Genomic DNA, 25,826 nt, shown 5'->3' on the forward strand with positions numbered 1-25,826 from the left:
TTATTGATCGTGCATGGGAACATGAGCTTTCCATAAGAAGCAACGGTATTGCGAATTTGCCTGCGCATTGTACATTTTGCATGTACGCTCCGCGGCTTTGGAGTATCAGGATTCTGAGGAGAATCGAGAATTACAGTGCCACAGAGCTGATGGAACCGTTCTATATTGCACCAAGATGGAGCGCATATGTATTAGTGAAACTTCTTTTTGTTTGTTTAGCATGCATGGCATGTTGCGGGGGCATAAACATCATGCTCCTATTCCAATAGATTTGTTTGCTCGTGCGTGTGGAGTAAGCTCCTGGTATGGATACCCCTGACAGAAAGCGAAATTCGTTGAAAGTTTGTGCTTGTCCGTGTCAACACCCTCTCGTGTTTGTCTGTCTTTGGCACGGCAGCGCATTCCCGAATTTTTGTTCGGCGTAACTTTCCGTCCTTCAACCCCCTCCCTCTCCCCACGCACCACGTGAGCCTGGTCAGTGCTAAAGACAAGCGCTCAGACATATGCTGCTGTGTCGAATTGGCTGCTCTCGCAGGCACGGGGGAATGCGGTGGGGCCACTATTGCCCTTGTCTCCCTCCGTCGCTGCCGCACAAAGAACGCGGTCAGGCTAGGTCCAGCGGGGGACAGTGAGGCGTTTACGCCGTTTTCTTCATACACCCTTTCCCTTTACCCTTCCCTTCTATGCATAGCTAGCACACCAACCGGGTGCAACACCACCTGAATGCTTGCAGTCTTGTCCGTTCTTGTCAGCGCACTCCTGTCGTGAAAAATGCTCGCTTGCGGTCGTCACTCCTACTGAGAAGCTTACCTCTTGAAATACGCCTGTATGCATGTAGCGCCACCTAGCAGCGGCGGTGAGCACCTGCGGGTAGGCCCTCACCGTCATTTCACCATTGTCCGTATTGCGCTCAGGCCCGCCTGAAAGCCTGCTTTTAAAATTTTCCAATCGATTCACGGCGGACTCTTGGCAGCTGCTCCGTGAGCAGAGAACAAAAAGAACAAGCGCAGATACTGCTGCGTTAAGGATTGTCACAACCGCGAAAGGGATGTCGGCATCAAATCGTGCCGCTTCCCTTTAAAACCGGGAGAAGCAACCCGGCGGCTGAAGTGGATCGTCGCGGCTCACGTCGGTCTTGAGAATTTCTGTTAAACGAACTATGACGTAAATGCAAAAACAAGAAAAAAATAATAAAGAAGCATCAACTGCATAGAAACGCGTCAACTGATTCCCGTTGTTGTAAATCAGTTTAGATAGTTGTTTAGCTCGTCTTGCTCTAAAACAAACGCGCAGTGTTTTTTACGTGTCAAGTCTAGCTTCGTAAGCGCTCCGCGCTGGAGCTATATACGCACTGTGCTTCTTCCTGCGCCAACGCGAATGCTGGAACCGAGCTCATTCGTGCCGATGTTTTCTCGCGCTTAGACAGAACTAAGGTTGGAGTACACTGCAGCACGCGTCGAATATTCGAAAATTAGCATTTCCCTCTCGCGCCCTAGCGTATATTTGTTGAAGTCTTCACGTTGTTTAGCCTCAGCTGATTGCTCGCTGTGATGCTTCAGCGGCAATGCCCTCTCACATTCGAGCCCGAACGGCAATACCAGAATACGCTCGAGACACTTTGTCAACGGAGAAAAAAAGCACTTACCTGCCAATTCGCCAGAACCTCTACAATTTTGAGATGCAAGGCACGCTCCAAGTAATGAAGCGACAAATGACGATTGAAAGACGTCCACGGCCGTATTTGCTCACTTAAGTGGCATAAAATAATAATTTGTTAACTCACTTTGATTTCCACGTCATAAGCATACTTGCTTTGTTGTGACAAATACTTCGCGACCTGCGGTGGTTGCTTAGCGGCTATGGTGCTGGGCTGCTAAGCACGAGGTCGCGGGATCAAATCCCGGTCGCGGCGACCGAGTTTCGATGGGGTCGAAATACCAAAACACCCGTGAAATTAGATTTGGGTCCACGTTGAAGAAGCTCAGGTGGTCCAAATTATTCCGGAGTCCCCCAACATGGCGTGCCTCCTAATCAGATCGTGGTTTTGGCACCTAAAAGGGACACTAAAGCGAAACAATAAATCAGTTTAGACTAATGAAGCATTGTTTGAGAACCTTGCAGGCAGTCATTTAAAAAAAATAGTTTGATTATTAGATGAGAAAATGAAGGTCCAAGTATCAGTATATATACAATGGCTGCTGCATTGGCATAACATTGGTCCAATCTTGGCTTTAACTCATGGCCAGCATTGGATTGGGTTGCACTTTGTCAATATGTCAGCGTTGGTTGAAGATTGGTACAAATTTCTGCCAGGATTGGGCCATGCTTGGAGCATTGTTGGTGTGCTGCCTTTCCTAACCCAATCATAACAGAGATACAAAACTAGTTGTAGAACTAAACGGTTTTGAATTTGAAGGCAAATACTACCGGTAAATATGGCACACCTGTGGCCACAAAAATGGTCCCAAGCCAGTGGCGTAGCCGGGGGGGGGGGGGTCGACCCCTCTCTCCCTCCGAAATTTTCTGACGTAACCCGTCCCCGCCTTTCCCACGGAACAGAAAGTTTCAGGACGTGGGCTCCAAAAGAGCGACATGGATGAAAGGGAAAGTCCGAAGGTAGAGAAAGGGGTTGTCATGTGACGCTGAGCCGTGCTCCCTCAAGGGCTGCAAAAGATAGCGCCAACCTTTCCTATTCGCATTGAACCACCTTTTTCTTCTCTCATGTCACCGTACCTAGAACTTAAGTTTATCCAGTTTCCCCCGCAACCACTGTCCTGTCTATAGTAGAAGCGTTCCCTCGCCTTATCCCGTGGCTTTTTCCCTATCCATTCAACCCCCCCCCCCCTTTTATGGGAACTGCGAGCGAAGAGTGGCAAAGTTGTGTCGGTTCTACCCACTCTGTGCCTCCTCTCTCCCCCTCCTCTCTACCATTCTATCTAGCTTCCGTCTTGACTTGAGTATAGTAGAAAGCTAAGCGCGACAATTTCTGCAGTGGTTTTGCGAGGGGTCACGGATGATTACAGCTGTCAGTAGGTTTATGTGGCGATCGACGCCCAGGGAGCTCCAGAGGGCGTTGTGAATATTCGACGGGGTCCGAAGGTCCCAACGAGTTTTTCGCTTCTTCTTTCCTCTCTGCAACGCTCCTTCCATCTATATACATGTTCTGAACCACCCTCGACGCGGGCGAACTCTCGAAAAAATAAAGCTAGGTTCGTTTTAGAAGAACGCTACCTGATTTGCGTACGGCAAAATATATCAAGGACGGGAGTGCTGAGCCAGGGAAGCTAAGAGGCCGCCACAACAAACAGGTGGGAGGGCAAGTATAAAAATAGCCTCGAAGTCCACGTAGAAACAGAAATATAGGAATGTTAGCGGCCGCCGCACCATTCAATAAACCGGTGAATGTTGAAGAGTGTGACAGTAACTAACGCAAAAGAATATCGAGAAGTAGAGTGTATAGTGGTGCATACGAGGAAGGGAGGACGGGCACAAAAGGCGTCAAGAACGAAGTTAGCGGATTATTATGGACATAGGGAGAGTCTCGTCACTGCCCGATCGCTCAACGCCAGAGGGCCGTGGCTCACGTATACACCCCGTCGTAACACGTGCCGCTTGCTCCAGAGAGCCAAACCTAAATAAACATCTCGGCAATTTTCAGAATAGACGGGCGTTAGGAGACACGACGCTTTCAAATCTCTCGGAGCAACTGGCCCTTATTTTACCGAGAACTACGGATGCCGTAATTTTCACAAAGGCTTCAGTGGAGTTCGGCGTTGTTTGCGCGGACGGCTGCATGCAAGGGTCGCGCGGGGTGGTCAAAAGAGACGCGTGGTTCGACACCAAGACGGCGGCGGAGATTTACAGCCATCGGAGGTGGGGGACCCGCGGTTCACGAAGAGCGCGTAAGCGGGTTGACTGCGAGTCGGGCTTCGAATCCGCCAGTCGGTTCGCGGAAGCAGTGCCCTGGCTTTGAAGTCAAACCCTCATCGCCGAACCACAGCATGCCGAGACATTCCACAAACGGACCAGATGCCCCAACGGCGCGTGGAAGTGCTTTCTGCGGGGGAGTGTGCCCTGCTTGTTTGTGAGAGAAGAGACTCGTTGCACTGCAAAGGGCGTGTGGCGGCGGCCTTGGCGTATTGGAACTCCGGATAGTGTCACCCTGGAGCCTCGTTGTGTGCACACTGCGCGCACCGCAGTGTGATTGGCCGAACGATGGGGCGAGATGGTTGATGGGGATGCTTTTAGGTACGTGCGGGGCCGTTGGAAGGGGATTCGGTGGAGATTCAGCCAGGAGAAAGACCAAAATTCTAACCTTTGACTCGTAGTTTGATGTCCGTGTGAATATTTTCCATTCGATCGCTTGTATATTCTATCTTAAAAAACAGTTAACCCCATTGCAATCAGCGTCACTGGCTTGCCTACCGTAATGTGACTTCGCGACATCCACGACATCTTCAAGTATCCCTCACTGACATCGAGGCGAACATCAACTGCTTCTAAACAGGAAGCAACCCTGCTTTGGACTGGCTGCCTCATCAATTCACGAGTCTGAGTAAATGACAACATGCGTCGCGTACTAGAATAACATGATCGCAGGTTACTTCCAAACGTCCCTTCACACAAGTCGGACAGCAGGTCACCGAAAGTGAGTGAAACTTGCATCATGTGGCACTATCGAATTTCTAGCGCAAAGCTTCGTTCCTGTAATTTTAGTTCTAGAATAATATAGCATGCCCACAATGCCGAAAGCGAGATTGAGTGATAGGAAACTTGTAAAATAGTGCCCGCCCACTCCCGTCCGTAGCCGTGGCCATACCACTCAATAAGAGGTCTGGCTGGAAAAAAAAAAGAAAAACGATGGTCTCCACTGTTACCAGGGGTGCAACAAGTCTGGCCTGGTTTCTCTTTAGTGATGCCGTGAAAGTGCACCTTATCAAAGCAATGTGAAATCATTTTGATAAATTTTGTGTCTTGTAGTGAACACTACAGTGTTGATATGTTGACTAACCAATTTTATGGTATAGCTAATGAGTGTATAGCGCAATTTGTTCCTCAAAATAGTATAAAACGGCATGCTACACACCCGTGGTATACCAGACCAATTATACAACTCAAACGTCGCATTAAGCGACTGCGAAAACGACGTAATGCACAAAATAATGACGGGGAGTCCCTAAATAAATTACTTAAATCTGAACTAAAATCCAAAATGAGTGAGGCTAGAAAGTTCTATTTCAATACCACGTTATCCTCTTTTATGAAAAATAATCCACTTAAGTTTTGGAAAACCATCAACCCTGCTACCTCCTGCCCGTCATCCTTCGTAATAAATGATGTGTCCTGTTCGGACCCTTCGACAATCTCGGAGGCGTTTAATGGCTATTTCAAATCTGTGTTTGGAGATGACAATGGTACCACCCCCGACATTGGTATTATCCAGGAAATGCCTCCGTTTCCAGTAATTGAAATGAGCTATACCGGTATTTATAACCTTCTCTTGAACATCGACATTACTAAGGGTGCCGGACCGGATGGTATACCAAACATGTTTTTGAAGCGCTATGCAGAATGGAATGCTCATTACCTAACCATAATTTTTTGTAAGTCATTAGAGACATGTACTGTACCGGCCATTTGGAAAATCGCCAACGTAATTCCTGTGTTCAAATCGGGTAATAAGCAACTAATTTCCAACTACAGGCCTATCTCGTTAACAAGCACTTGTTGCAAACTCTTAGAGCACATAATTCACAAACATGTCCTTCAGTATTTAACTACTAATAATATATTGTCGCAGAATCAACACGGTTTCCGCTCTGGTTTTTCTACAACTACTCAACTCATTGAATTCACTCATGACCTCGCTTCGGCTCTAAATAATCGAGGTCAGGTTGATGCCATATTCATAGATTATAGCAAAGCGTTTGATATGGTGTGCCACAGACAACTTCTTCTTAGGCTCAGTAAAATTATTAACGATGATAAAATACTTGGCTGGATCGCTGATTGGCTACATTTAAGATCTCAGTATGTTACTTTTAATCACGCGCAGTCATCGTCGGCCACAGCCACTTCCGGGGTACCACAGGGCTCAGTCCTTGGGCCCCTGCTGTTCATTATTTATATTAACGATGTCACACAGGCCATTAGGGACACACCAGTGAAACTGCGATTGTACGCCGACGACTGCGTGCTCTATACCACAGTAACTAACAGACGAGATCAAGAGGTTCTCAACAATGTATTTTCGTCCTTTTGTGGTTGGAGCAATGCGTGGCAAATGAGTATTAATTACCAAAAAACTGTACAAATGACTTTCACTAATAAAAAGCAGCCGTTCAATTTCAGTTATAGCTGTAATGGGCACTACCTAAATTCTGTGAATACCTTCAAATATCTTGGAGTTACCTTCACTCAAAACTTAAAATGGCATCTTCATATTGAAACAATTTGCGCTAGGGCACTTAGGAAACTGGGATATTTAAAGCGAACCCTCAAATACTCAACTAAGGACTGCAAATTAACAGCTTATAAATGCCTCGTCAGACCATTACTAGAGTACGCCTCAGTGGTTTGGGCACCATACACTGCACTTGACATTAGTAAGCTTGAAGCTATACAAAAGAAAGCAATACGGTTCGTTTTTAGCCGATATGACCGCAACTTTTCTCCCTCATCTCACGCATGCGCATTATCAATAGAACCCTTGGCTCATCGACGCACACTTGAACGTATCACTTTGCTACACAAGATTGTGCACGGCCAAAGTTACATTGATGCCCCGATTTCCTTCAGTCATCCCACTGGGCGTGCCACGCGCCGTTCACACCCACTTAATATTGTTCCTTTCCAGTCTTTTGTAAATTGTTTTAAGTATTCGTTTTTTCCAAGCACTGTTGAAATTTGGAACAACCTAGCTGGTTCCTTGCGGGAAAAACCTAATGAAGAGTTTGTGAAAGAATTGTCTAACCATATTTTGTAATTACGTTTCAAGTTCATTGTATGTTGTGTTGATCTAATCTCTGGTGTATCCACTCCTGCTATGTCTCATGTATTGAGACAGCAGTATCTGCATATAAATAAATAAATAATTAGGAGAAAAGAGAATACTGCCATTCGCTGATCAAACATGAAGGTGCCAATAAATTTATAGTGTGTAAATATAAACGTGAAATTGCACCTTGTGAGAGCAGTGCAAATGCATCCTGACAACTTCATAGCCACGGAGAAAAAAAACAAAACAAACGAAGAATGGAAAGTCACTGTTGCGAGTCGATCAAACATGAAACGGTTAATCAAAAAAAAAATTTAAACGAACGAACAGCAAGCAGGGACCAAGAACAGAAACAAACGAATTTTTTATTCGACATAGCCAGTGAATAATAATTCCTCCGTGTCGTTCGTTTCCAAACATCATTGTTCGTTCCTCAGTCTTTGAGCCTATACTTAGCTTATAGCTCACGTCATGAATTAATTTGACGACAGGGCCAGCTATGTCACAACACGTACATTTACGGCCCCTGTGTCACCATTCGAAGTTTCTTTTTTTTTTTTCTTTTCGTGACGACTCGTTCCTTTAAACCGAGAGGCTCGCAATGAGCGAATGTCACGAAACACGGGGACGCAATATCTTTAAAGTTAAAGGTAATTACAAAGAAACGAACACAAACTTAACTGGCGAAGCCAAGGCTAAAGTTAACAGAGTAAAGCAAACAGAGAAAACAAAGTTGAAAACAAAGTCATCGTGAAGTCAGCGCTAAGGACTGTGCATTCACGGTTTCGCTTCCGTTTTTCGCGGACAGCTTTTTTTTAAATACTTTTTTTCTTTTTTTTTTCGAAGAACATTTTGTCTCTCTTTCATTCGCTCACGCTATGTATTGTCATGTTTTTTTTTTCTCTCTCTCTTTATTTCGTTGCTTCCGCGCTTCTGGTCGAAGGAGTTGGTGAAGTTCCCTTTCTCTTTTATACGGAGACTTCGTCGGAACGCCGTCTCCATCAATGTGGCGCTTCCAGGAGCAGGACCGTTGGTCTAGTCGCCGGTCATCATCTCCATGAACTCTGCAAAATTTCAGCGAAATTGTTGACGCCGAAAAACACATAATGTCAAGGAAGTCAGAGATTAGAAGTACTACGACCGGTAAAAAAAAGTACAAAAATTAGGGGCAAAAATAAAAGAATGATGCTTTAAACCGCAACATCCGGACGACAGGGCCATCTTTTACCTCCCCCCCCCCTACGCACACAGAAATAAACACAAATACAACTCATGGGATCGAAAAACTATAGCGTTTCATTTTCTCGTCCCCGTTCCTTTATCATTTTTATATTCTTATCCTATTATTGTAGACTTTGTGGCTGTTTTATTGGGATTAAGTTCGCTCCGCCCGCCCTTCTCTCTCTCCTTCCCTTGGCCGCCGGACAACTCGGGTGTCCAGTGACAAGTGAGCCGGCTACGATATCCGCCTCCAGTACTTTTCTATTTCTTCCCCCTCAACAACAACAACAACAACAACAACAACAACAACAACAACAACAACAACAACAACAACAACAACAACAACAACAAAAAACCAACGATTCAGCGTTTTGCATTGTCTTGGTACATGAACGCGTCAAGCATTCGAGAGCTTAAGCGGAACTCCAGCGGCTTATAGCGCACCCAAGAAACAGCGTACGCGTCGGAACCACGGACCGAAATTTCTTGACAAATCAGGCCGCAATTTTTTTTTTCTCGATTAAGATTATTTGCTTTGAACAGTCGGTGGGATTTAACATTCTCTCTCTCTCTCTCTCTCTGAGGCAGTAAATTTTGTTCAACTCGTCCCATACGGGTCGCCTGTAACGAAGGCTTCCACGTGTACACTCGAACTAGCGAAAGCGGGGCTGTGCACCGAGCTAAAACGCTTCTTCCCAAAAGGCGAAGCCGCATGCAGGTGCCTCTACGAAGCGGGCGCACACCCGCCGGTAGATGGAGCGACGAACGTTTCCCTCTCGAGGCGGAAAAGCAAGACACGTTAAAACCGACGCGCTGTACAAGCGGACACCTCATTACGGACGCGCCGGTCGCCGACGACAAAAAAAAAAAAAAAAAAAAAAAAACCGTGGTCGCGTAGCACCGCCGCTTACGTTGCGCCGCCGCAAAGGAGCTGCGGGCGAAGACGTCGTCGCATCGCGCCGTTGACGCCACCGTACGAAACGGGGTCGGGGTCGACCGGCCTGTTATACGAGAGGAGTACTTTCTTTTATACGCGTACGAAAAAAGAACGCGCGAAAGAACCACCGCGCTCGCAAGAACGCTTGCTTATACACTCGTGCAACGTCGAGGTATAGTGCGGCATGCGGGCGGATTCCGGTTACTCCGGAATACAAATCTCTCTCTCTCTTTCCCTCTCTCTCTCTCTCTCTTTCTCTCTCATGGAAGCCGCCAGTCGTCAGTGGATGTCGGCCCACGCCTCTCTACTGGTTCCTTTCTGCAACGCGAAGCGCGAAGCTTTTATTATGTCTTTCGGTGAGACCGATGTTGGCCTTGGAAGAAGCATGTGGCTCGCAGGCTCTTCCGGCCTATAGCGAGTCCCTGTCACTCGAGACGAGCTAGACAGAGAGAGAGAGAGACGCATGGCGCGTCGCCCCGCTTTGAGCAGCTGGTTTTTTTTTATGGTACAAAGTGCAAGACGCACAGACCCCTGCATTTTTAGTGGCTGCAGTACGTAGTACTATACAATGAAACGTGCGTTCAGCTGGTGTACGTTGTGCTCTGAAGGCGCGCTCACTCCAGGCGCTTGCTGTGGACACTGTCAAATTCGCCGATTGGCCATGTTGTCTCGGATCTGGTTACTGCTCGACCACTGGCTCGAACAGGGCGGCTACGCCCTCTACTGGTCGGCTCTAAGGGCCAACGTGGCGCAAATCGAGAACATATGGCGGGACTTGAGAAGGACAAGAATAGCCCTCCATATAAGGGCAGTGGTCCCACGCACGCTTTTTCTGGCTGTCCGCGTTCGATAAAGCAAGACCGAAAGAGAAGACCCGAACGGCGATAACTTTACATTCTCGCCCGCTCCAATGTCGCGGATCGAGGAACCAGAATAGTCGGATGTGCGACACGGTTTTTTTGTGCTTTCTGGGAAACACTTGCGCATCGGGAAGCGACGCACCGAAAGACGGGCTTCAAAAGTTTGTATATGTCACAGACTAACGCCCCCCCCCCCCCCCCCTTCTCTGTCTCTCTCTCTTCTTTAACTTGCTTTTTTTGCGTATTACGCCAACTACTCCGAAATGGAGCACTTCTCCTACCACTCATGTCTCAACACGCGGGTTATGTCACCGTCCTCGGTTGAGGTGTTTACCAGCGTGTCAAACCCCAGTTACCACGGCTTTATTTTTTATAACCATTCCGTGCACCTTTGCCGTCAATTATATATATATATATATATATATATATATATATATATATATATATATATATATATATATATATATATATATATATATATATATATATATATATATATATATATATATATTGTTCTCTCTCTCTCTCTACCACGTCCTTCTATTAGGCTGCGCTGCTTTGGAATGAATCGCTGTCACCTTGCCTATTTTGCCATGCATAGTGACAACCTACAGCGGCCGCGCGTCCTTGTGTTTGTGGCGAGTTTCCCAGGTGATCTAAACGGCGGATCCCGAGCCACGGGTTCTGCTACGCGCCCCGATGCCTAAGCCCCCCTTCCCGCCCACGCGACGTCTCCGGACCGGTTCGACGGCCGCGTCGCAAGAGGGGGGCGAGGTCCCCGACGCTCGCGCGTACCGTCGAAGTCCACAGTTCCGCTGCCGTCGGTGTCGATCTCGGCGATCATCTCGTCCAGCTCGTCCTCGGTGAGCGCGTCGTCCAGGGCGCGCAGGATCTCGCGCAGGTCGGACACGTTGATGTAGCCGTTGCCCGTCTTGTCGTACAGCCGGAAGGCCTCGCGCAGCTCCTCCTGCATGGCCTCCGTGTCCTCCTCCACCAGGAAGCGCGCGGCCAGCGCCACGAACTCCTCGAACTCCAGCTCGCCGGAGCCTGCGGGGGAAGGGGGGAGGAGAGACCCGTCTCGTTGAACGCGTTCTGTACAACCGACAACCGACAGTTTTTATGCGAAGCATATTACTAGAGCTCAACCCAGCTCCTCAGGCGCGGCGGTGTCGCCTTCAATACCACGTGACACCGTGACGTCACGACAAAGGAGAAACGGGGCTCCAACTCGCGCCGTCGCTCGCGGCGTTGCCTTCAAGGCTGACCACGTGACACCGTGACGTCACGACAGAGGAGAAACGGGGCTCCAACTCGCGCCGTCGCTCGCGGCGTCGCGGCGGTATATAAGCAGCTGCGCTTGCCTCTGCTAGACACTCACGAGGTGAGATGCCTCCTGGAGACAGAGCTGCTCATTGGAATGAGAAGCGAAGGTTGCGGCATGCTACAGAGACTGATGAAGAGCGGGAAGAACGTCTGGCCAAGCAACGTGCTCAGTATGCGGCTCGGCGACAAGTTACTTACCAAGTTTAGCCACCAATATGCTTCGCATCTGACTAGGCTTAACCAAGCCAAGCCTCAGCCAATTCTTTTTCTTTTTTTTTAGTGAAACATTCCCGTTTGCGCATTTCCGTAAGCACGGCTCCCTTCACACGTACGTCTGAGAGTTATATGTGCGGAATCTCGCGATACCCATAACCAAGCCCTTTGGTTCCGACCGCTGCTCGCGCTGAAGGCATACCGGGACCGGAGCTCACACTTTCCATATGTGCTCGAAGCCGGTAATCTGTTCCATTACGCAATGCGTTTTCGTCGAACGAACGAGCGAACTGTTCATTTTTCTAGCAAATCGACGTCCGTCACGGCACACACCTGCAGCTGACTCGGCTCAATGAATAAGTTCCGTAATACTTAGCTTATAGCCGGCCTATCGATAAAGCTCCTAAATGGAAACCCCGGCGATATTTTCGGTGTCCACTGACCTTAATCAAACTTTTAATATGCGCTCCTTTTTCGCACTCTGATTATCTGTGCCAAACGATCTGACACTTATTTTTCCTGAAAATGAATTTTAAAGATTGCTTGCGTGTCGACTTATGCCCACGAACGCGTGACTTTATTCACTGGCAACCCTGTGTTTGTGACGTCAGAGTCTACGCCGCCACTTCGTCCAGGAACGACAAAGCCGGCTCCATTTTTTCCACGAGACAAAGGCCGACAACAATCGTTTTGTACGACGCGATGACCGGAGCTTCTCTTCCTCTTGCCGCATCACAATGCGTTTATAGCTTGAGCCATGATGTTAGAATAGGTTAGGTTACAACACCATGGCTTGAGCGCGTCAGCTTCCTCGCGCGGCGGCGGGGGTGGCGGGTCAAAAGCAAACGGCGATGCTTCAGCACTCATATCGTCGCTGGAATTGCTGCTGTCTATAGTTCGAAAGAGTTCAAGTGTAAGTTCATTCTAATTTTTCAATTTCATATACAGCATCCAAACATACATCGCCACATTAGGAGGGAGGCTAGAGGCCGTGTATGCCTGACGAGGCCTACCCTCCTGGTGGTGACAAACAGTGCATTTGAGACGACAACAAGCTTTCTTCTAAGGTAACATTAAAATCGCACAAAAAAGGAACATCCACAGTTCTGCACAGTATATATAAATGTTTCGACATGGTAATTTTTGAAATTATAACAGCTGTGAAGAAAGAGCTGCAAGAGTTCCCCGTGTCGTCAGAAGACAACGTCAGCTTCGCCTTTCTGGCGTTGGCACCGCGTGTGCTGCGTGTTTAGTACGCGTTCGACGTGTTTACATCACGGTATAGTGTATGCGATCTGACGTCAGCGACACGTCGTGACGTCACACGAAGGAGCTACCCGTTTCTGCTTCGGTACTTCACGTATTGGTTCTTTAAGATTATTGATGAGTTTCTAAGCAAACAGAACTACCCTACCAGTGACAGGACTGTCAATGTCATTTGAAAATAACGATTTCCTAATATGGCTAGAAAAACGCATTATTATTATTGCCGCGCTACTGGCCGCTCGAGGCACTTTGCGTGTATTCGCGGGCTTTTTTCGCGCTAGGAAAGGCGTTTTTATGTTGTACGTATTGAACAACACAAAGCTGTATAGGGAGCTTTTCGTGTTGCTCTACAATTATCTCACTGACACTTTTCACCTAATTATAATATCCGAAAGGCTATTAATTAATTAAGACTAATTGTGCAATCAGGCGGAATACAAAAAAAAATAATCTGAGTACGGCCAAGCAACGGCAAACAAAATTGCCTCGGTTCTGTCCAGCTATACGTAGCATTTGCGTAATATTAAATCTTGGTGCAAGATAGTTGGAGACAACCTGTGTCTGTATACACCTGAAGCGATTGACGGAAATTCAATGAAGCATTTTCCACTGTCTATACACGTACTATCCAGATCTTTCCTTCGCACTAGGCAAGCCCTTCCTATGTAATTCGCGAGGCCGAAGCGTGGAGCTTTCTTTAGCAGTTAGATCACGTGGGTCCCGACAGAGGGAGTGTGTAATCTAGCGATGAATTGCTGTGGTAAAGCTAGGGAAACTACGGAGCATGTTTTATTAGAATGTGAAGACGTCTACCCAGCGGTCGATTTAGGCACCACTGGCCTCCTTGAAGTCCTTGGGTTCAGAGGGAGCAGTGGTAAAGCAAACATGTCCGCAATAGACATTAGTAAGAGGCGACTGGAGGATTGGTGGATCAAAAGTAGGGAAACGACAAAAGACGGAGACGTACAAAAGCACAGTTCGCAATAGGGGATCAGAAAATTTGGGTGTGGTAGTTCATAGCGTTTTTTTTTCTTTTTTCATTGTTTAACCTAGGTAGAATATTAGGCAGTATAGTAGCAAGAGCTTGGTGGCGCAACCCACCGCCCCGTTCCAAAGGGGACGCTCATAACATCCATCCATCCATCCATGAATATACATATATAGGCAGGCTCACCGTCCTGGTCAATCTCGGAGATGAGGTCCTTCAGGTCCTTCTCCTCGAAGGTCTGACCCAGCGTACGCAGGATCGCCGACACCATGTTGGTGTGCACGTAGCCCTTCTTGTCGCGGTCGAACATGTCGAACGCCTTGCGCAACACTGCAAGGACGGAGAGAGAAAAGGCGAGGCGTGAGTGTAACACAGATTCAGGCCATCTGGACAAGTAAAAGTCTCCGGACAGGTAAAACGCCGGGTGCGGTGCAGCCCAGGCACCCAACAGACACGTAGAAGTAGTTTCGTTGATTGATGGGAAATGAAAGTGCCTTCGACTTCATTTACCGTTTCGTCGAAACGTGTATATGAATCAAGGTACGCACGAGACAGGTATGCGCAGAAATGCTAAGTTTCTTGGGTTTTTTTTTTTCGCCACGATGCGACATTTAGGATTGTAATGGACGTGTGCGTTTGTCCTTTCAGTTCCTTTTCTGTGTTCGCTTTTTTTTCTATACCTGCCTTTCTGTATAACTAATGTACAAAATGAAGGCGCTTGTGGTTCGCCTTCTTCCCAAAATACAATAAGTGGCCTTCCTCTGTTCGATTTATTCACTGAGGTGAGACGTATGTCTTAGGATGCGGTCACAAGTTGGGCATATGTGCACCTGGGTAAAAAAGTGTGGGGTCATGGTGATGTTATTTTCTTGATGAGACACGACATGTCTCTCGTGTGAAGTAGCACGACAGTATATTGGTATCTCAGGGACTGAATGGGACGTGATATTGGTTTGCATTGGAGCTGGAACTGCTCCGCGGGTGAGTTAAAACTGCACCGCAAGGTTCGGTAGCACTTGCCTGATCACCGTCGTATATGGTCAAGCAGTCGAATAGGGCAAGCATATAGTGTGCGGCTTGGTGGTGGTTCCGTCCTTCCTTTCTCTCCCTCTCTCTGCGTGCGCTCTTCTCATATTGCTACGGCGTCGTTAACTGCCTCTAACCAATGTTTACGCACTGTCTCTTACTGTTCGATCAACCGCAACTGCTCAGCGATTCGCTTCGCAGGCTGTAACTTACACCTCTGCAACGCCCCGAAACTCATTATAAGCCAGCGACATTCACGCCGAACGTGAGAAACCAGTCTTTTTCGTGGTCCCCATATTATATTTGTATTATTTACTTGCTATCGTCAGAAGTATGAACGGAACGGAAGTTTCTCATGACTGCACCATTAGTGCCTGTAGCCTACGGCTGACACCCAAGGTTAGTCAGGGGAACCGGTGAGCATTACCGGAGCATCATGGCGCCTGCACTGCAGCAGCTACGCGCATTTCGCTCCGAACGAGGCGGGCCAAGCTAACGCATCTTTTACTAAGCCGATCCCAATGGCGATACGAGCGGCGCTGCTTGATTAGTCACGTTAGGCAGGTGGGAAAACGAGCAAGACCGGAGGGAGCGAAATAGACGGAAGGAAGCATGGCGCACTCGTCTCTCTCTCTCTCTCTCTCTCTCTCTCTACATATATATACAAGGATACACTGCTTCTGGGAACATTTCGGGCGAAGCGCGGACGATGTCTTTTCTTTTTTCGTCCCGCTAGGCCTAGCTCACGTGGGCGGCCGCCGGATGTCGACAGAGCGGCGAAGAATCCCGCGCGAGCGAGCGAGACGCCCAAACGCCGCAAGAGGATCCGCAGGCCACCGAGCGGAGCGGCGTGCCTGCGGGCGGTTATTCTTGGAGGGCTCGGGACGGGCGTAAACGCAAGGGCCGAGAGTGCGAGCTCTCGACCCCCCCTCTTTTTCTTTTCCTATCTTTCTTTTTTCTTTTCTCTGAACAAGCGACTCGGCGCGGTGTTCTCGCCATGCAGCCGCCCCTTCAAAGGAAGTGAGAGACGTTTCACGAGAGGTGACCTCAGGATTTCGATTCGTGTGGCTCGTCGGCTTCGCAACGACATCGATACTGAAGCGCTTCTCTTTTTTTTTTTCAAAATAAATCAACAGTTTTCTGCACCGTTTTTATGAAACGTACAGTGCTTTCAAGCCTTGAGACACAAGCTAAGCCCTCTGTTCACTTGGTGTACCATACTGCTGTCGGCGTGAAATAGAAACGGCTATGTGAAGCGGTTTAATTCTTATTCGTTATTTTATGTTATCCTTTAGGGTTGGGGAAGGGAGTGTATTGTTTAATGTCTATTGCACTAACAGGAGAGAACTATAAAGGAATTGTTCGTGTTCTGTCAGTCATCGCTATGCCAGCTGATAAATTCGGTCAGTATCCCAGCCGTGTATCCCAAATACATCTGGAGTCTGACGGTGGTGTTACTGCCTCGTTCTACCCAATCCCGAGATATCCAAGCTATCCTTGCAACTCCGCATAAACTAACACCACTAGCAATTGTAGCAAATCGTAAAGGAGGTACCTGGCTATACTGCTTGTAGAAACAAACAATCTCTTAGTGACATCTCTCTCTCTCTACGTGATGCGCGTTGGGCCAATGTTTCCCATGAAAAGCGTGGTTCGCCTAGTACTAGCTGGCATTTTGTAGAAGGGTCCAGTGTAGGAGCAACAGACGTACATATGCACATCACCAACTTCTCGTGTTGTGCGGGTAATGAAATGCGAGAATTATTTGAAAAAGGACCCACAATGTCACGTCCGTTATCCTCAAGGCCATAGCCACTACTGCTGAAGAAACAGTTCGAATGTAAGCTCACGATTCCTGTCCACCGGCAACAATTACACCCTTCAGAGCACCACTCCACCAAACTTGGCCGCGATGTGTCTTTGTTATGACCAGAAGCCTGCTTCCTGATGTTCCCATTAGTAGTTCGCACCCATGCACTAAAGAAAAGACACAATTTTTAAAAACTAACCGGCGTTCTAGCATCACTGATCTAAGGAAGCGGGACGATTCGTTGGGATGATGTAAGAGTTCTCGAACTGCGTCCCGTTCTGCACACGTTCGTACTATCTATGACTGCGTACGGAGTCAAGACACTTGTGCCTATAACGTGCAAGCCGCATGCTTTGGAGTGTGCTGGTGACCTCTACAGAGACACCTTGTGCGAAATGCGCAGGCTGGAAGTGAGCATAACGACTACATTTACGAGATACCTTGTCTTCTTTCACTCTGATGGTCGCCTCATGCTCTGACAGCTCCTTTGGCCGCAGTCTTTGGCCGTCACTCACTCACTCACTCACTCACTCACTCACTCACTCACTCACTCACTCACTCACTCACTCACTCACTCACTCACTCACTCACTCACTCACTCACTCACTCACTCACTCACTCACTCACTCACTCACTCACTCACTCACTCACTCACTCACTCACTCACTCACTCACTCGCACCCTCGCTCGCTCCCTCGCTCGCATGTTCTGAAGAGCGTGCTTTGCCTCAAGCAAGCTAGCACTGCAGTGAAGCATTTTAGTGTGCATAGGAGCGGGAGTTGGAGCGCCGGTATGACAAGATTTCTCCAGAACGGCAACAAATGAAAATGTATGAGACGTTAGCGGAATGCTTGCCTAATGGTGACTAAATCATTATGAGCGCATCTAAGCCAATGAGCATTCGTGAGACGAGAAAGAAAATTAATAATAATTAAAAAAAAGAAAGGTGCGTTAGAGCGTTTGCTTCCGTAAGATTATCCTGCGCAAACGAAATCAATGGCGGGTGTAATACGAGCAAGCGTTTGAATAAGAGGACGTTGAACGCGCGTATACATTCTTAGACGCAATGCGGCATGTATTGGCCCAGTTGGTGCGCCTCTGCAAGCGCTTTGTTCGCTGTTATTTTTCTCTAGTTACCTCGGCGACATCAAGTTGGACGCCACACCTTCGGGCGCGCTTCCAGCTGGCATGACTATGTAGAAACGCAGAAGAAAGAAAGAAAGAAAGAAAGAAAGAAGGAAAGAAAAGAAAGAAAGAAAGAAAGAAAGAAAGAAAGAAAGAAAGAAAGAAAGAAAGAAAGAAAGAAAGAAAGAAAGAAAGAAAGAAAGAAAGAAAGAAAGAAAGAAAGAAAGAAAGAAAGAAAGAAAGAAAGAAAGAAAGAAAGAAAGGAAAGCGGACAAGCTGGGTGCGCGAACTGGGTACAATGTGCTACTATCGCGAGCTAGAGTATTGCTTAGCACAACTTAAAGTAGTGCAAGTTGGTTAGCATTCAGTCTACTCTACTGAAAGGATAAACGGGAAGACACGGACACAATTACTTGCGTACGGGACTACTGCGTACTTTTAGCGAGGCTATTTCAGTGGTTTATGATTACTTTGTTCTTTTGTGTTTCCTTCCTTTTTTTTCTTTTTTCGGTCATGAAATCACCTTCATTGTTACGCATGCCGTGCAAAGCTACCACTAGTGGCGCCACCAGTGACCAATGATCTTGCAGACGTCTGTGCAGTCTGTGTGCGGCAGTTGCTGGCGGACTAATACACGTTGTGCCGCGATTTATTTGCTGTGCTAGTGGAAGTACTGGCAACGCATGCGGCCGTATTCGGTGATCAAAACTCGCTATATTGGAAGGAAAATTTCCTAACGCAGCGACTGCTTGGTTGTTAGTTTGGCGTGCTTTTCGCGACGCCAAGTTCGGATATGTCGCTCTCATTATCGCCAATTTCTGCGCTTCAAACATCCTCTCGGAGATTCCATACGTCAAGGTCATGTTTGACGCACGTCCTATAAAATGCAGTTCTTTGTAATTCGCTTTCCAGACAATGCGCCTAACTAAGAAAAAAAAATCTCACTATCGCACAAATCTGCTTTCCTTATTCTACAAAAGCGTGCATTGAACGTTTTTATCGAGTGAAGAAAGCGCCGACGAGAAATGCAAGCGAGCAGAGTTTAAGTTTAAAGAGAATAAAGAAGAACAAAAATCTGGTTCAGCGGACAAGAACTGTTTGCCCTGGCGAGAGGCCAAATTCAAGGCTGCGTGGGTATTTCGGTCACCTATCAACCGAGCCGTTTTCGCGTACAATCAAAGTGCGCCGCTAGTGCATACTCCTGCGCAACTTGGATGCTTTCGTCTAAGGTTGTCAGTTTGTTTCTCACTCGACGTTGCGCAGTTTCCTCGAAGGTCAGTCTAGGCAAAGCCTTACTTTTAGCACGGTATCGCATTTGCATACATCTTAACTCAACATCGAGAACAATAGTTCCCTTCGTTCGTATATCCTAATTTAACACCGAATATTAAACTTCTTCACGCCGATTTTGTAGATACCTATCCTTACTTTTTTGTCTGTGTACTTTTTTAAAATTTCTCATTAACTTCATTTACCCGGTAACTCTGGCGACTGCGCGTTTTTATCGTTTGCAGACACACACACAGAGAAATTATCTGCTATTCAAGCATGACAAAATTATCTGCTATTCAAGCCTGATGGTGTCATCCTTGTTTGTGTGCTGCAAACTTTGCAGCTATCATCAGCCTCTGTCGTTTCAGAATGTCATCAGTTTTGGGATCACTAAAGCACTCATTACAAGTGCACGCGTCTGTTTTAAGGTAACACGCAGTCTTCGTGAAGTATCACGTGAGAAAAAGGCTACCGAGACAGAGGTTCATTAAAGCGTCACTTAGGAAAAAAAAAGGCACTGTTTGTGTAAGCGATAGGTGTATTTCGCCTCCAGATAGAAACAATGTGTGTCTCTCGCCAAAAGCGGAGACTTGCTATAGGACACAAAACGCCGTAAAATATGGAACGCATGATAGCGATGTCCGGTTGAAATTGCCGCATTAGATCGTCGTGACGTTGTAGGTACTTGGCAACCTTCGTTTAATTGTTTATCTTGCGAAAGGGGGGTTTCAGTTCATTCTAAAGTAAACAAAAACTGGACCAGGAAGCTTGTTCAATAAATAAATAAATGCGCAAGATGAAGAAGTAGCGCGGAATTCGTGACGTACGTCATCGGCATCGTAGGCGGTGCAGTTTAGGAGGAAATATTCCGCAAACGACGCTTCCGGCCAATTAAATTAAGAGAGAGCTTCCAGAGTAATGACCTACTAGCGTAGCCTTTCTTTTATGTTGCTGTCTATCATCCCTGTGAGAGGAGGAAACGCAGGTACGTTCGAGTGGGGGCAAGAAAAAATTCAAACTTACTCTGCACTTGCTCTTTCGTCAGGTCGTCCTGTAACCAAGTAGACAACATTTAACAAAATTTAGTACGCACTCACTGTTCAGTGGATTATCTAAAGTGTCAAGCTAACACTAAAATTACAGGGCGAGCCAACCACTCCAAGTAAGTGGCACTCGAAGGTAAGGGGCGATCGTTTTGCTCTTGCGCGCTCATGTTACGCGTGTCTGGAATTCCGATGTGAAAGTCGTACATAAGTTACAAAACTGCACGTCTGTGTAGCGACGTTAATCGCTCGCTTTCATATAAGTATCCCTTTGAAAAGGGTAAAGCAAAAAGAAGTCTTTCAGCATTCCGGTAGTGCTATCCTCATCAGTGAATCGACAGTTTTTGAATATTATTGTCTTTCGATGTCTCTTAATTTCACGTAGGTTGAACAGTTTTGTGCACCTGGTCTTTCGTTTTTAAGCTAAACGGCTTTCGTTCTAGTAGTAGTAATGTAGCAAAAACTACAGCCTCTAGTTGGGGGTCGTGCAAGGTCTCGCGGTTCTTTAAGCATTCTCCCAATCGCGCTCATAGAACATATGATTGCACGAAATAGTTCGGTCCTGACGTTCGGATTTGAAAAGTGAGATTGCGATGACACTCAGGAACGCACTAAATCTTACGTTGGCGTGCGACGGTGTGGAATTACATCGACTGCTTTTTCGTGCATGCCACTGTAGTAGCATCGTGAGATGACAAGATTGACATTGGCAAAGGTGAAAGAGACGGGACGAGAACGTTTGAAGTTGACGTTATAAAAATAGAGGAGCTAGACAGACGTAGTGCTAATATGACTTTCGTGCGCCTTTGAAATAAATGACTCGTTCTGTGATTGCGGTTAGCCTGACGAATCACAGTTCGCTGCGTCGCACCCCCTTTGGAACAGCATCCGCAAAACCTACTTGTGACCTGGAACCGAGCAGATCTCCTTCATTATAGAAGAATGTCTACATGCTTAAGAACGTCGTTATATAAGTTGAACCTGATATACTGCAGGATAAATTTTAGTTCCAGCGGTTCTTTTCGCTTCTCTTCCTTTAGCATCTCGAGCTTTCCTATAGTTCTTAATGTACGTTCTTTTTTTTCTTTGCAAGACACATTGCGCGCTGTGGTGGCCCGTCGCACGCAAGCGAGCACTCGCCGGGCTTTACGGAGACACAAGGTTCCGTTAAACGCTAAGTTAGCTAAAAGAACGGACGACGATTGGATAGAAAAGAGTAGATCGGAGAGCTTTACCATGTTGAATCACGAGGGGCTACGACGGCAAATCCCTGTACCGCTGCTTCGGACGGACTGGCCGAGGTTTGTTCACCGAGAGAACCGCTCTCCCGTCGCGTGGTAGTCCCGACTGGCGAGCGGGCGTGTCGGCGCAAAGCGATCGCTCGGCCCGGGGCTCCATTTTTGGATGCTCGCGCGCAGCATCACAAACAGCGGCAGCCACCGCGCGCGTCGGAGGATCCGTCACGTGACTGGGACCTCCTGTGACGTCAGCGCCGGTGTCCGGCCAGGGGCGCGGGACCTCGGGCGTAAGGGAGCGCCGGCGCGGCTCCGCGCGAGTTCCGTTCACCGCGAGCCCAACGCGAGCGCGCTCATTGCTGCGCGAGGAGAAGTAGTACCTTGTTTGCTCACCATAACGCATGCGCTTTAATAGAATGCTAGCCTCTTGGTCACACGTGGGCTGGCTATATGAATCTCCGGAGCATTTGTAACCGAACGATTGCGCTAGAAATGGGACAAAAATGGTAACGAAATGCGGCGGAGGAACACACATCGTCTAAACTAGTCCTCGTTCCTGATTGGACGAGCCATGGCTGCAGCGTTCACGGCGCTGCACTGAACTGCCGGCAGGGCGGTGTCGTAGTAATTCCCAACACCGCCGCGGTAACTTGAACGCGCGAAGCCGAGCTCCCCCCGCTGAGCTCCTCTCCATTCTTTACGTTTTTTTTATTATTATTTTCTTTTATTTTCGCGCGCTGTTACGTAGGCGCCCGTCTTGGATCTAGGGTGGGCCAGGGTTAATTTTAGCGGGGCGGCGCCGAAAAAACGTTAGCCGTCGGTCGCTGCTTGCCGCGACGTCTCAAGTCGAATCGTGGCTCTCTTTCTCTGCACGCTGAGGATGCGCTGCGTGCTGACAGCCGCGATTTTGCAGTTACGCGCGAGCAGTGACCGCGAGTATCATTTTTTGAAGTCGCTGGCACTCGTCCTTCTATGTGTGCCGACGATGGCTTTCGCCGGCACGGATTTCGTTGCAGTCACCGATATGTCACAAGGGGAAGCATATCGGTATGGTATGAATAACTTTATTTAGGTCCAGACCGATCCCTCAGGACCTAAATAAAGTTATTCATAGCATACCGATATGCTTCCCCTTGTGACGGACGCATCGCACAACCCCTCCCACCCGCAGCCCTGCGCTCTTTCCCGCGGTTCGCGGTGACTCTTGCGTTGTCCGTATTTGCGATTCGAGCGGCTATTTGGAAGTTGTAGAAATAACTGACGAAATTTACTGACGGAATTGAGTGCTCTTACGTTCCGTTTCGCGAAGGAGCAACGGTTCGCAAAGAACCCAAAGCTCGGTTTGGGTTCTTTTCTTGGTACCTTTCGTTGGTACCAGTTAGATAGTCGCTGGTGCCTTTTGGCCGGCTATATTTAAAAACAAAGTTGGGCACCAGTTGGGCCACAACGTTTGTTTGCTCACACAGGGAAGTTATTTGTTACTGATAGCTATTGAACTTGAGTGTTATGTAATAATAATAATAATAATAATAATAATAATAATAATAATAATAATAATAATAATAATAATAATAATAATAATAATAATAATAATAATAATCGAGCAATCAATCACTCCATCTTTATTATATGTGTCCAAGAACAAACCGAGGCCTGAATACTGGTGTACTGAAAATAAATAGAAAGAGTGAAACAACAACCACCAAAAGTAATGCAATAAACATAGAATAGAAAAAAGAACGGAATCAAAATTTAGATTCTTTGGTTTTACGCGCTGAAACCACGATATGATATAGTGGGGAACGCGAAAAAAAATTGTTGTGGAACCGTACAAAGCGAGTAGATGAACCTTAGTCAGAATGCTTGGAAACGCAGAGCACCAAAACCGACAAGAGTCGTAGAAGAAATGTGTTTTTCGTTACAATGTACGGGCTGGCTATTTCCTTCCGGAGACACCATAGCTGTCTCGCTCCATGCGCGCCCTTGAATTACCGCTCGACAGAGGTAAGCCATCGGCAACTCGGCGGTCTCTCTTCCAAGCGCACACCAAGAGCAGTGGTGGATCTCGCAAACGGCATGACAGACACTGGCATATCTTGCAACTCGGTCTTTTTTTTTAGAACGAGCATATTTATGTGGGCAATTGTCATAGCGTTATATGAAATTTACTATGTTGCCTGCTTCTACGAACGCGTTTCGGTACTATTACGTGAGTGTCCCTCAATGCCAGGGATGTAGTGTTGGCCCTGTCCAATATACGAGCTAGCAAACAATTCGCTTTCCCGCCCCTCGAGGAAGGAAAACGAGGCGCTGCTCGCGAGGGTGCGTGGCACGCGTTGTCTTTTGTCTTCGTTGTGGGATTCGTTGGTTTCAAACGTGCGCTTGAGTCGCTCGGGAAGAGAAGGCGGAGGCTCCCTTATTTTGCGCCCTCCCCGGGAACACACCAGCAGGGAATACGTCGGAGGTCGTCACGTCTGAACTCGTAGGCACTGCCGCCGCGCTGCCTGCTGCCTTCCTGCGCAGAACTTCACTCACTCTCCCACACGCAGCGTGTGCAGTAGAGAGGGAAGGGAGAAGACTTCGGCGTAAGGGGGTACGAACCCGCGCATAGGTGCTCTACGCGCGCGCGGACACGCTCGTTCCGCGTTCGCCGCTGGACACAAGGCGGAGGGTTTCGCGGCTTTGAAAAGTCTGAAACGTGTTCGCTGTCCTAGTCTGAAGCTCTTGGCGCGTAGTTTTTAGTCGCGAGACACCTTCGTCCCGGAGGCGAGCAGTATACTGTTGTGATCGACCCAAGTTTTCCAGGAAGCCATCGACTACCCCATCCGGAGACGTGGAAGATGCCCCACCAGCAACACGCAGCTATTACGGTTGATGTTCACGCCTCATCATTCACTTCGCTTCAAGACAGCAACGTCGCCCTCCTGACCGTCACGAAGTCGCCACTTATTGTTGGAAGGGTCCTCGTCGAGAATTCCCGGGGGAAAGCATCGACGGCCGGTGGTTGCCTCCTGTTGGGACACGTTCGAGACAGGTGCACTACGTACACTACGTACGTACGTACGTAGTGTACGTACGTACTACTACGTACGTAGCTCGTTGAAGACATGAGCACCAGGAGCAGCACGCTGACGACCAGTGTTGATGAACGATTCGGCGTTTGTGATTGGCCAGTGGATTCCCTCAACGAGGGAAAAAGGAGTTGTTTAAGGCCAACCAGGTCCCCGTGCTAAATCAGAACAGCTCGAGAGTCGGATAAGAGTCACAACCATGTACTGGCCAATCAAGTGAATGCATTCTTTTCTATGTTTTTTTTTTCATCATCACAATGTCCGGCTTCGGGGTCGCCTCCTGATTCTTGCGGTGAAGACAGACCTCACCCGGTCGAGATCGTAATCAATATTAGCATTTACGGGGTCGTGACGTCATTCGTGACGACGTCATAATGCGTCGTGACGTCATTCGTGGTACCCGCTCCCTTCCTGCGATCGTTCCAGCTGTCACATGTTGACTATGCTGTCGACAATGGAACGATTGAAGATTTACTCACTTTCATGAACGATTTCTGGGACAAAAGCGAGATCCCAGCGGCATGGAAACAAGCGGAAATGCACCAAACCAGCCGCTGCAGGGATAGAGAATCTCCGTCCCATCTCTCTCACCTCACGCGCGGGCAAATTGCTCGGGCACATGGTGCATGAGAGACTCACTTCGTACCTAGACGACAACACATATATCCCAGACATCTTTCTCGGCTTTCGACAGCGTCTATCCACCCAAGACGTCCTCCTTCAACTGAAGGAGGATCTAATAGACCATCTTGACAAACACAGCAAGTACTATTCTATCCTAGCGCTTGATGTGAAAGGGACCTTTGGCAATGTGTCGCATGAAGCCATCCTTCAAATTCTGCAATGCACTGACTGGGATAAAAGAGCATTTCGTTATGTTCAGAATTTTCTGACAAACAGAACAGCAACCATAGAAGTGGGCAGTTTCCGCACAGAGAAATTTGAGACATCGAACAAAGGCACACCCTCCCCTCCCCCCAAAGCTCTGTCATCTCGCCCTAGTTTTCAATATTGAAATGATAAGGCTACCGAGAGAACTAGGCGATAATAGATGGCTTAGAACGAGCCATATGGGCGGATGATATCGCCCTCTAGTCGAGAACGTGTACGACTGGCAAGCAACAAGACACACTACAAGAAGCAGTCGATCGAACCGAACGTTATCTCAGATCGTGCGGCTTGCAGTGCGCTCCCGAAAAGTCAGAGTTGCTGGTTCTCAAAGCGAGAAACGAGGCAAACCACCAGCGCGCGAACAACTTGACCCCAGTATCGCCCTCGATGAGGTAGACATACCGAAAGTAGAGTCGCTACGTGTGCCAGCATACGCTTCCCAAACTGCAGGCCTCACTCATGCAAGTGATGCACCTCATGAAACAGGTCGACAACAGGCTGCACGGCCTCGAAGAGGAAGACGCGCTCCAAATCGTGCAAGCACTTAT

At 47.8% G+C, this 25,826-nt stretch overlaps 1 protein-coding gene across 1 annotated transcript; it reads right to left on the minus strand.

Moving 5' to 3' along the window:
• Positions 1–7,342: 7,342 nt before the first annotated feature.
• On the minus strand, positions 7,343–21,472 carry LOC135899833 (troponin C). Its single transcript, XM_065429196.1, has 5 exons — positions 21,317–21,472; positions 20,062–20,089; positions 13,992–14,135; positions 10,811–11,062; positions 7,343–8,061 (listed from the first exon to the last, which is right to left on the minus strand). Exons 1-5 carry the CDS (start codon positions 21,317–21,319, stop codon positions 8,033–8,035), a joined length of 456 nt encoding a protein of 151 aa, XP_065285268.1. The 5' UTR covers positions 21,320–21,472; the 3' UTR covers positions 7,343–8,032.
• Between the last annotated feature and the right edge of the window lie 4,354 nt (positions 21,473–25,826).

Source organism: Dermacentor albipictus, chromosome 2 (assembly GCF_038994185.2).
Source record: "Dermacentor albipictus isolate Rhodes 1998 colony chromosome 2, USDA_Dalb.pri_finalv2, whole genome shotgun sequence".
In the NCBI taxonomy this organism is placed as follows: domain Eukaryota; kingdom Metazoa; phylum Arthropoda; class Arachnida; order Ixodida; family Ixodidae; genus Dermacentor; species Dermacentor albipictus.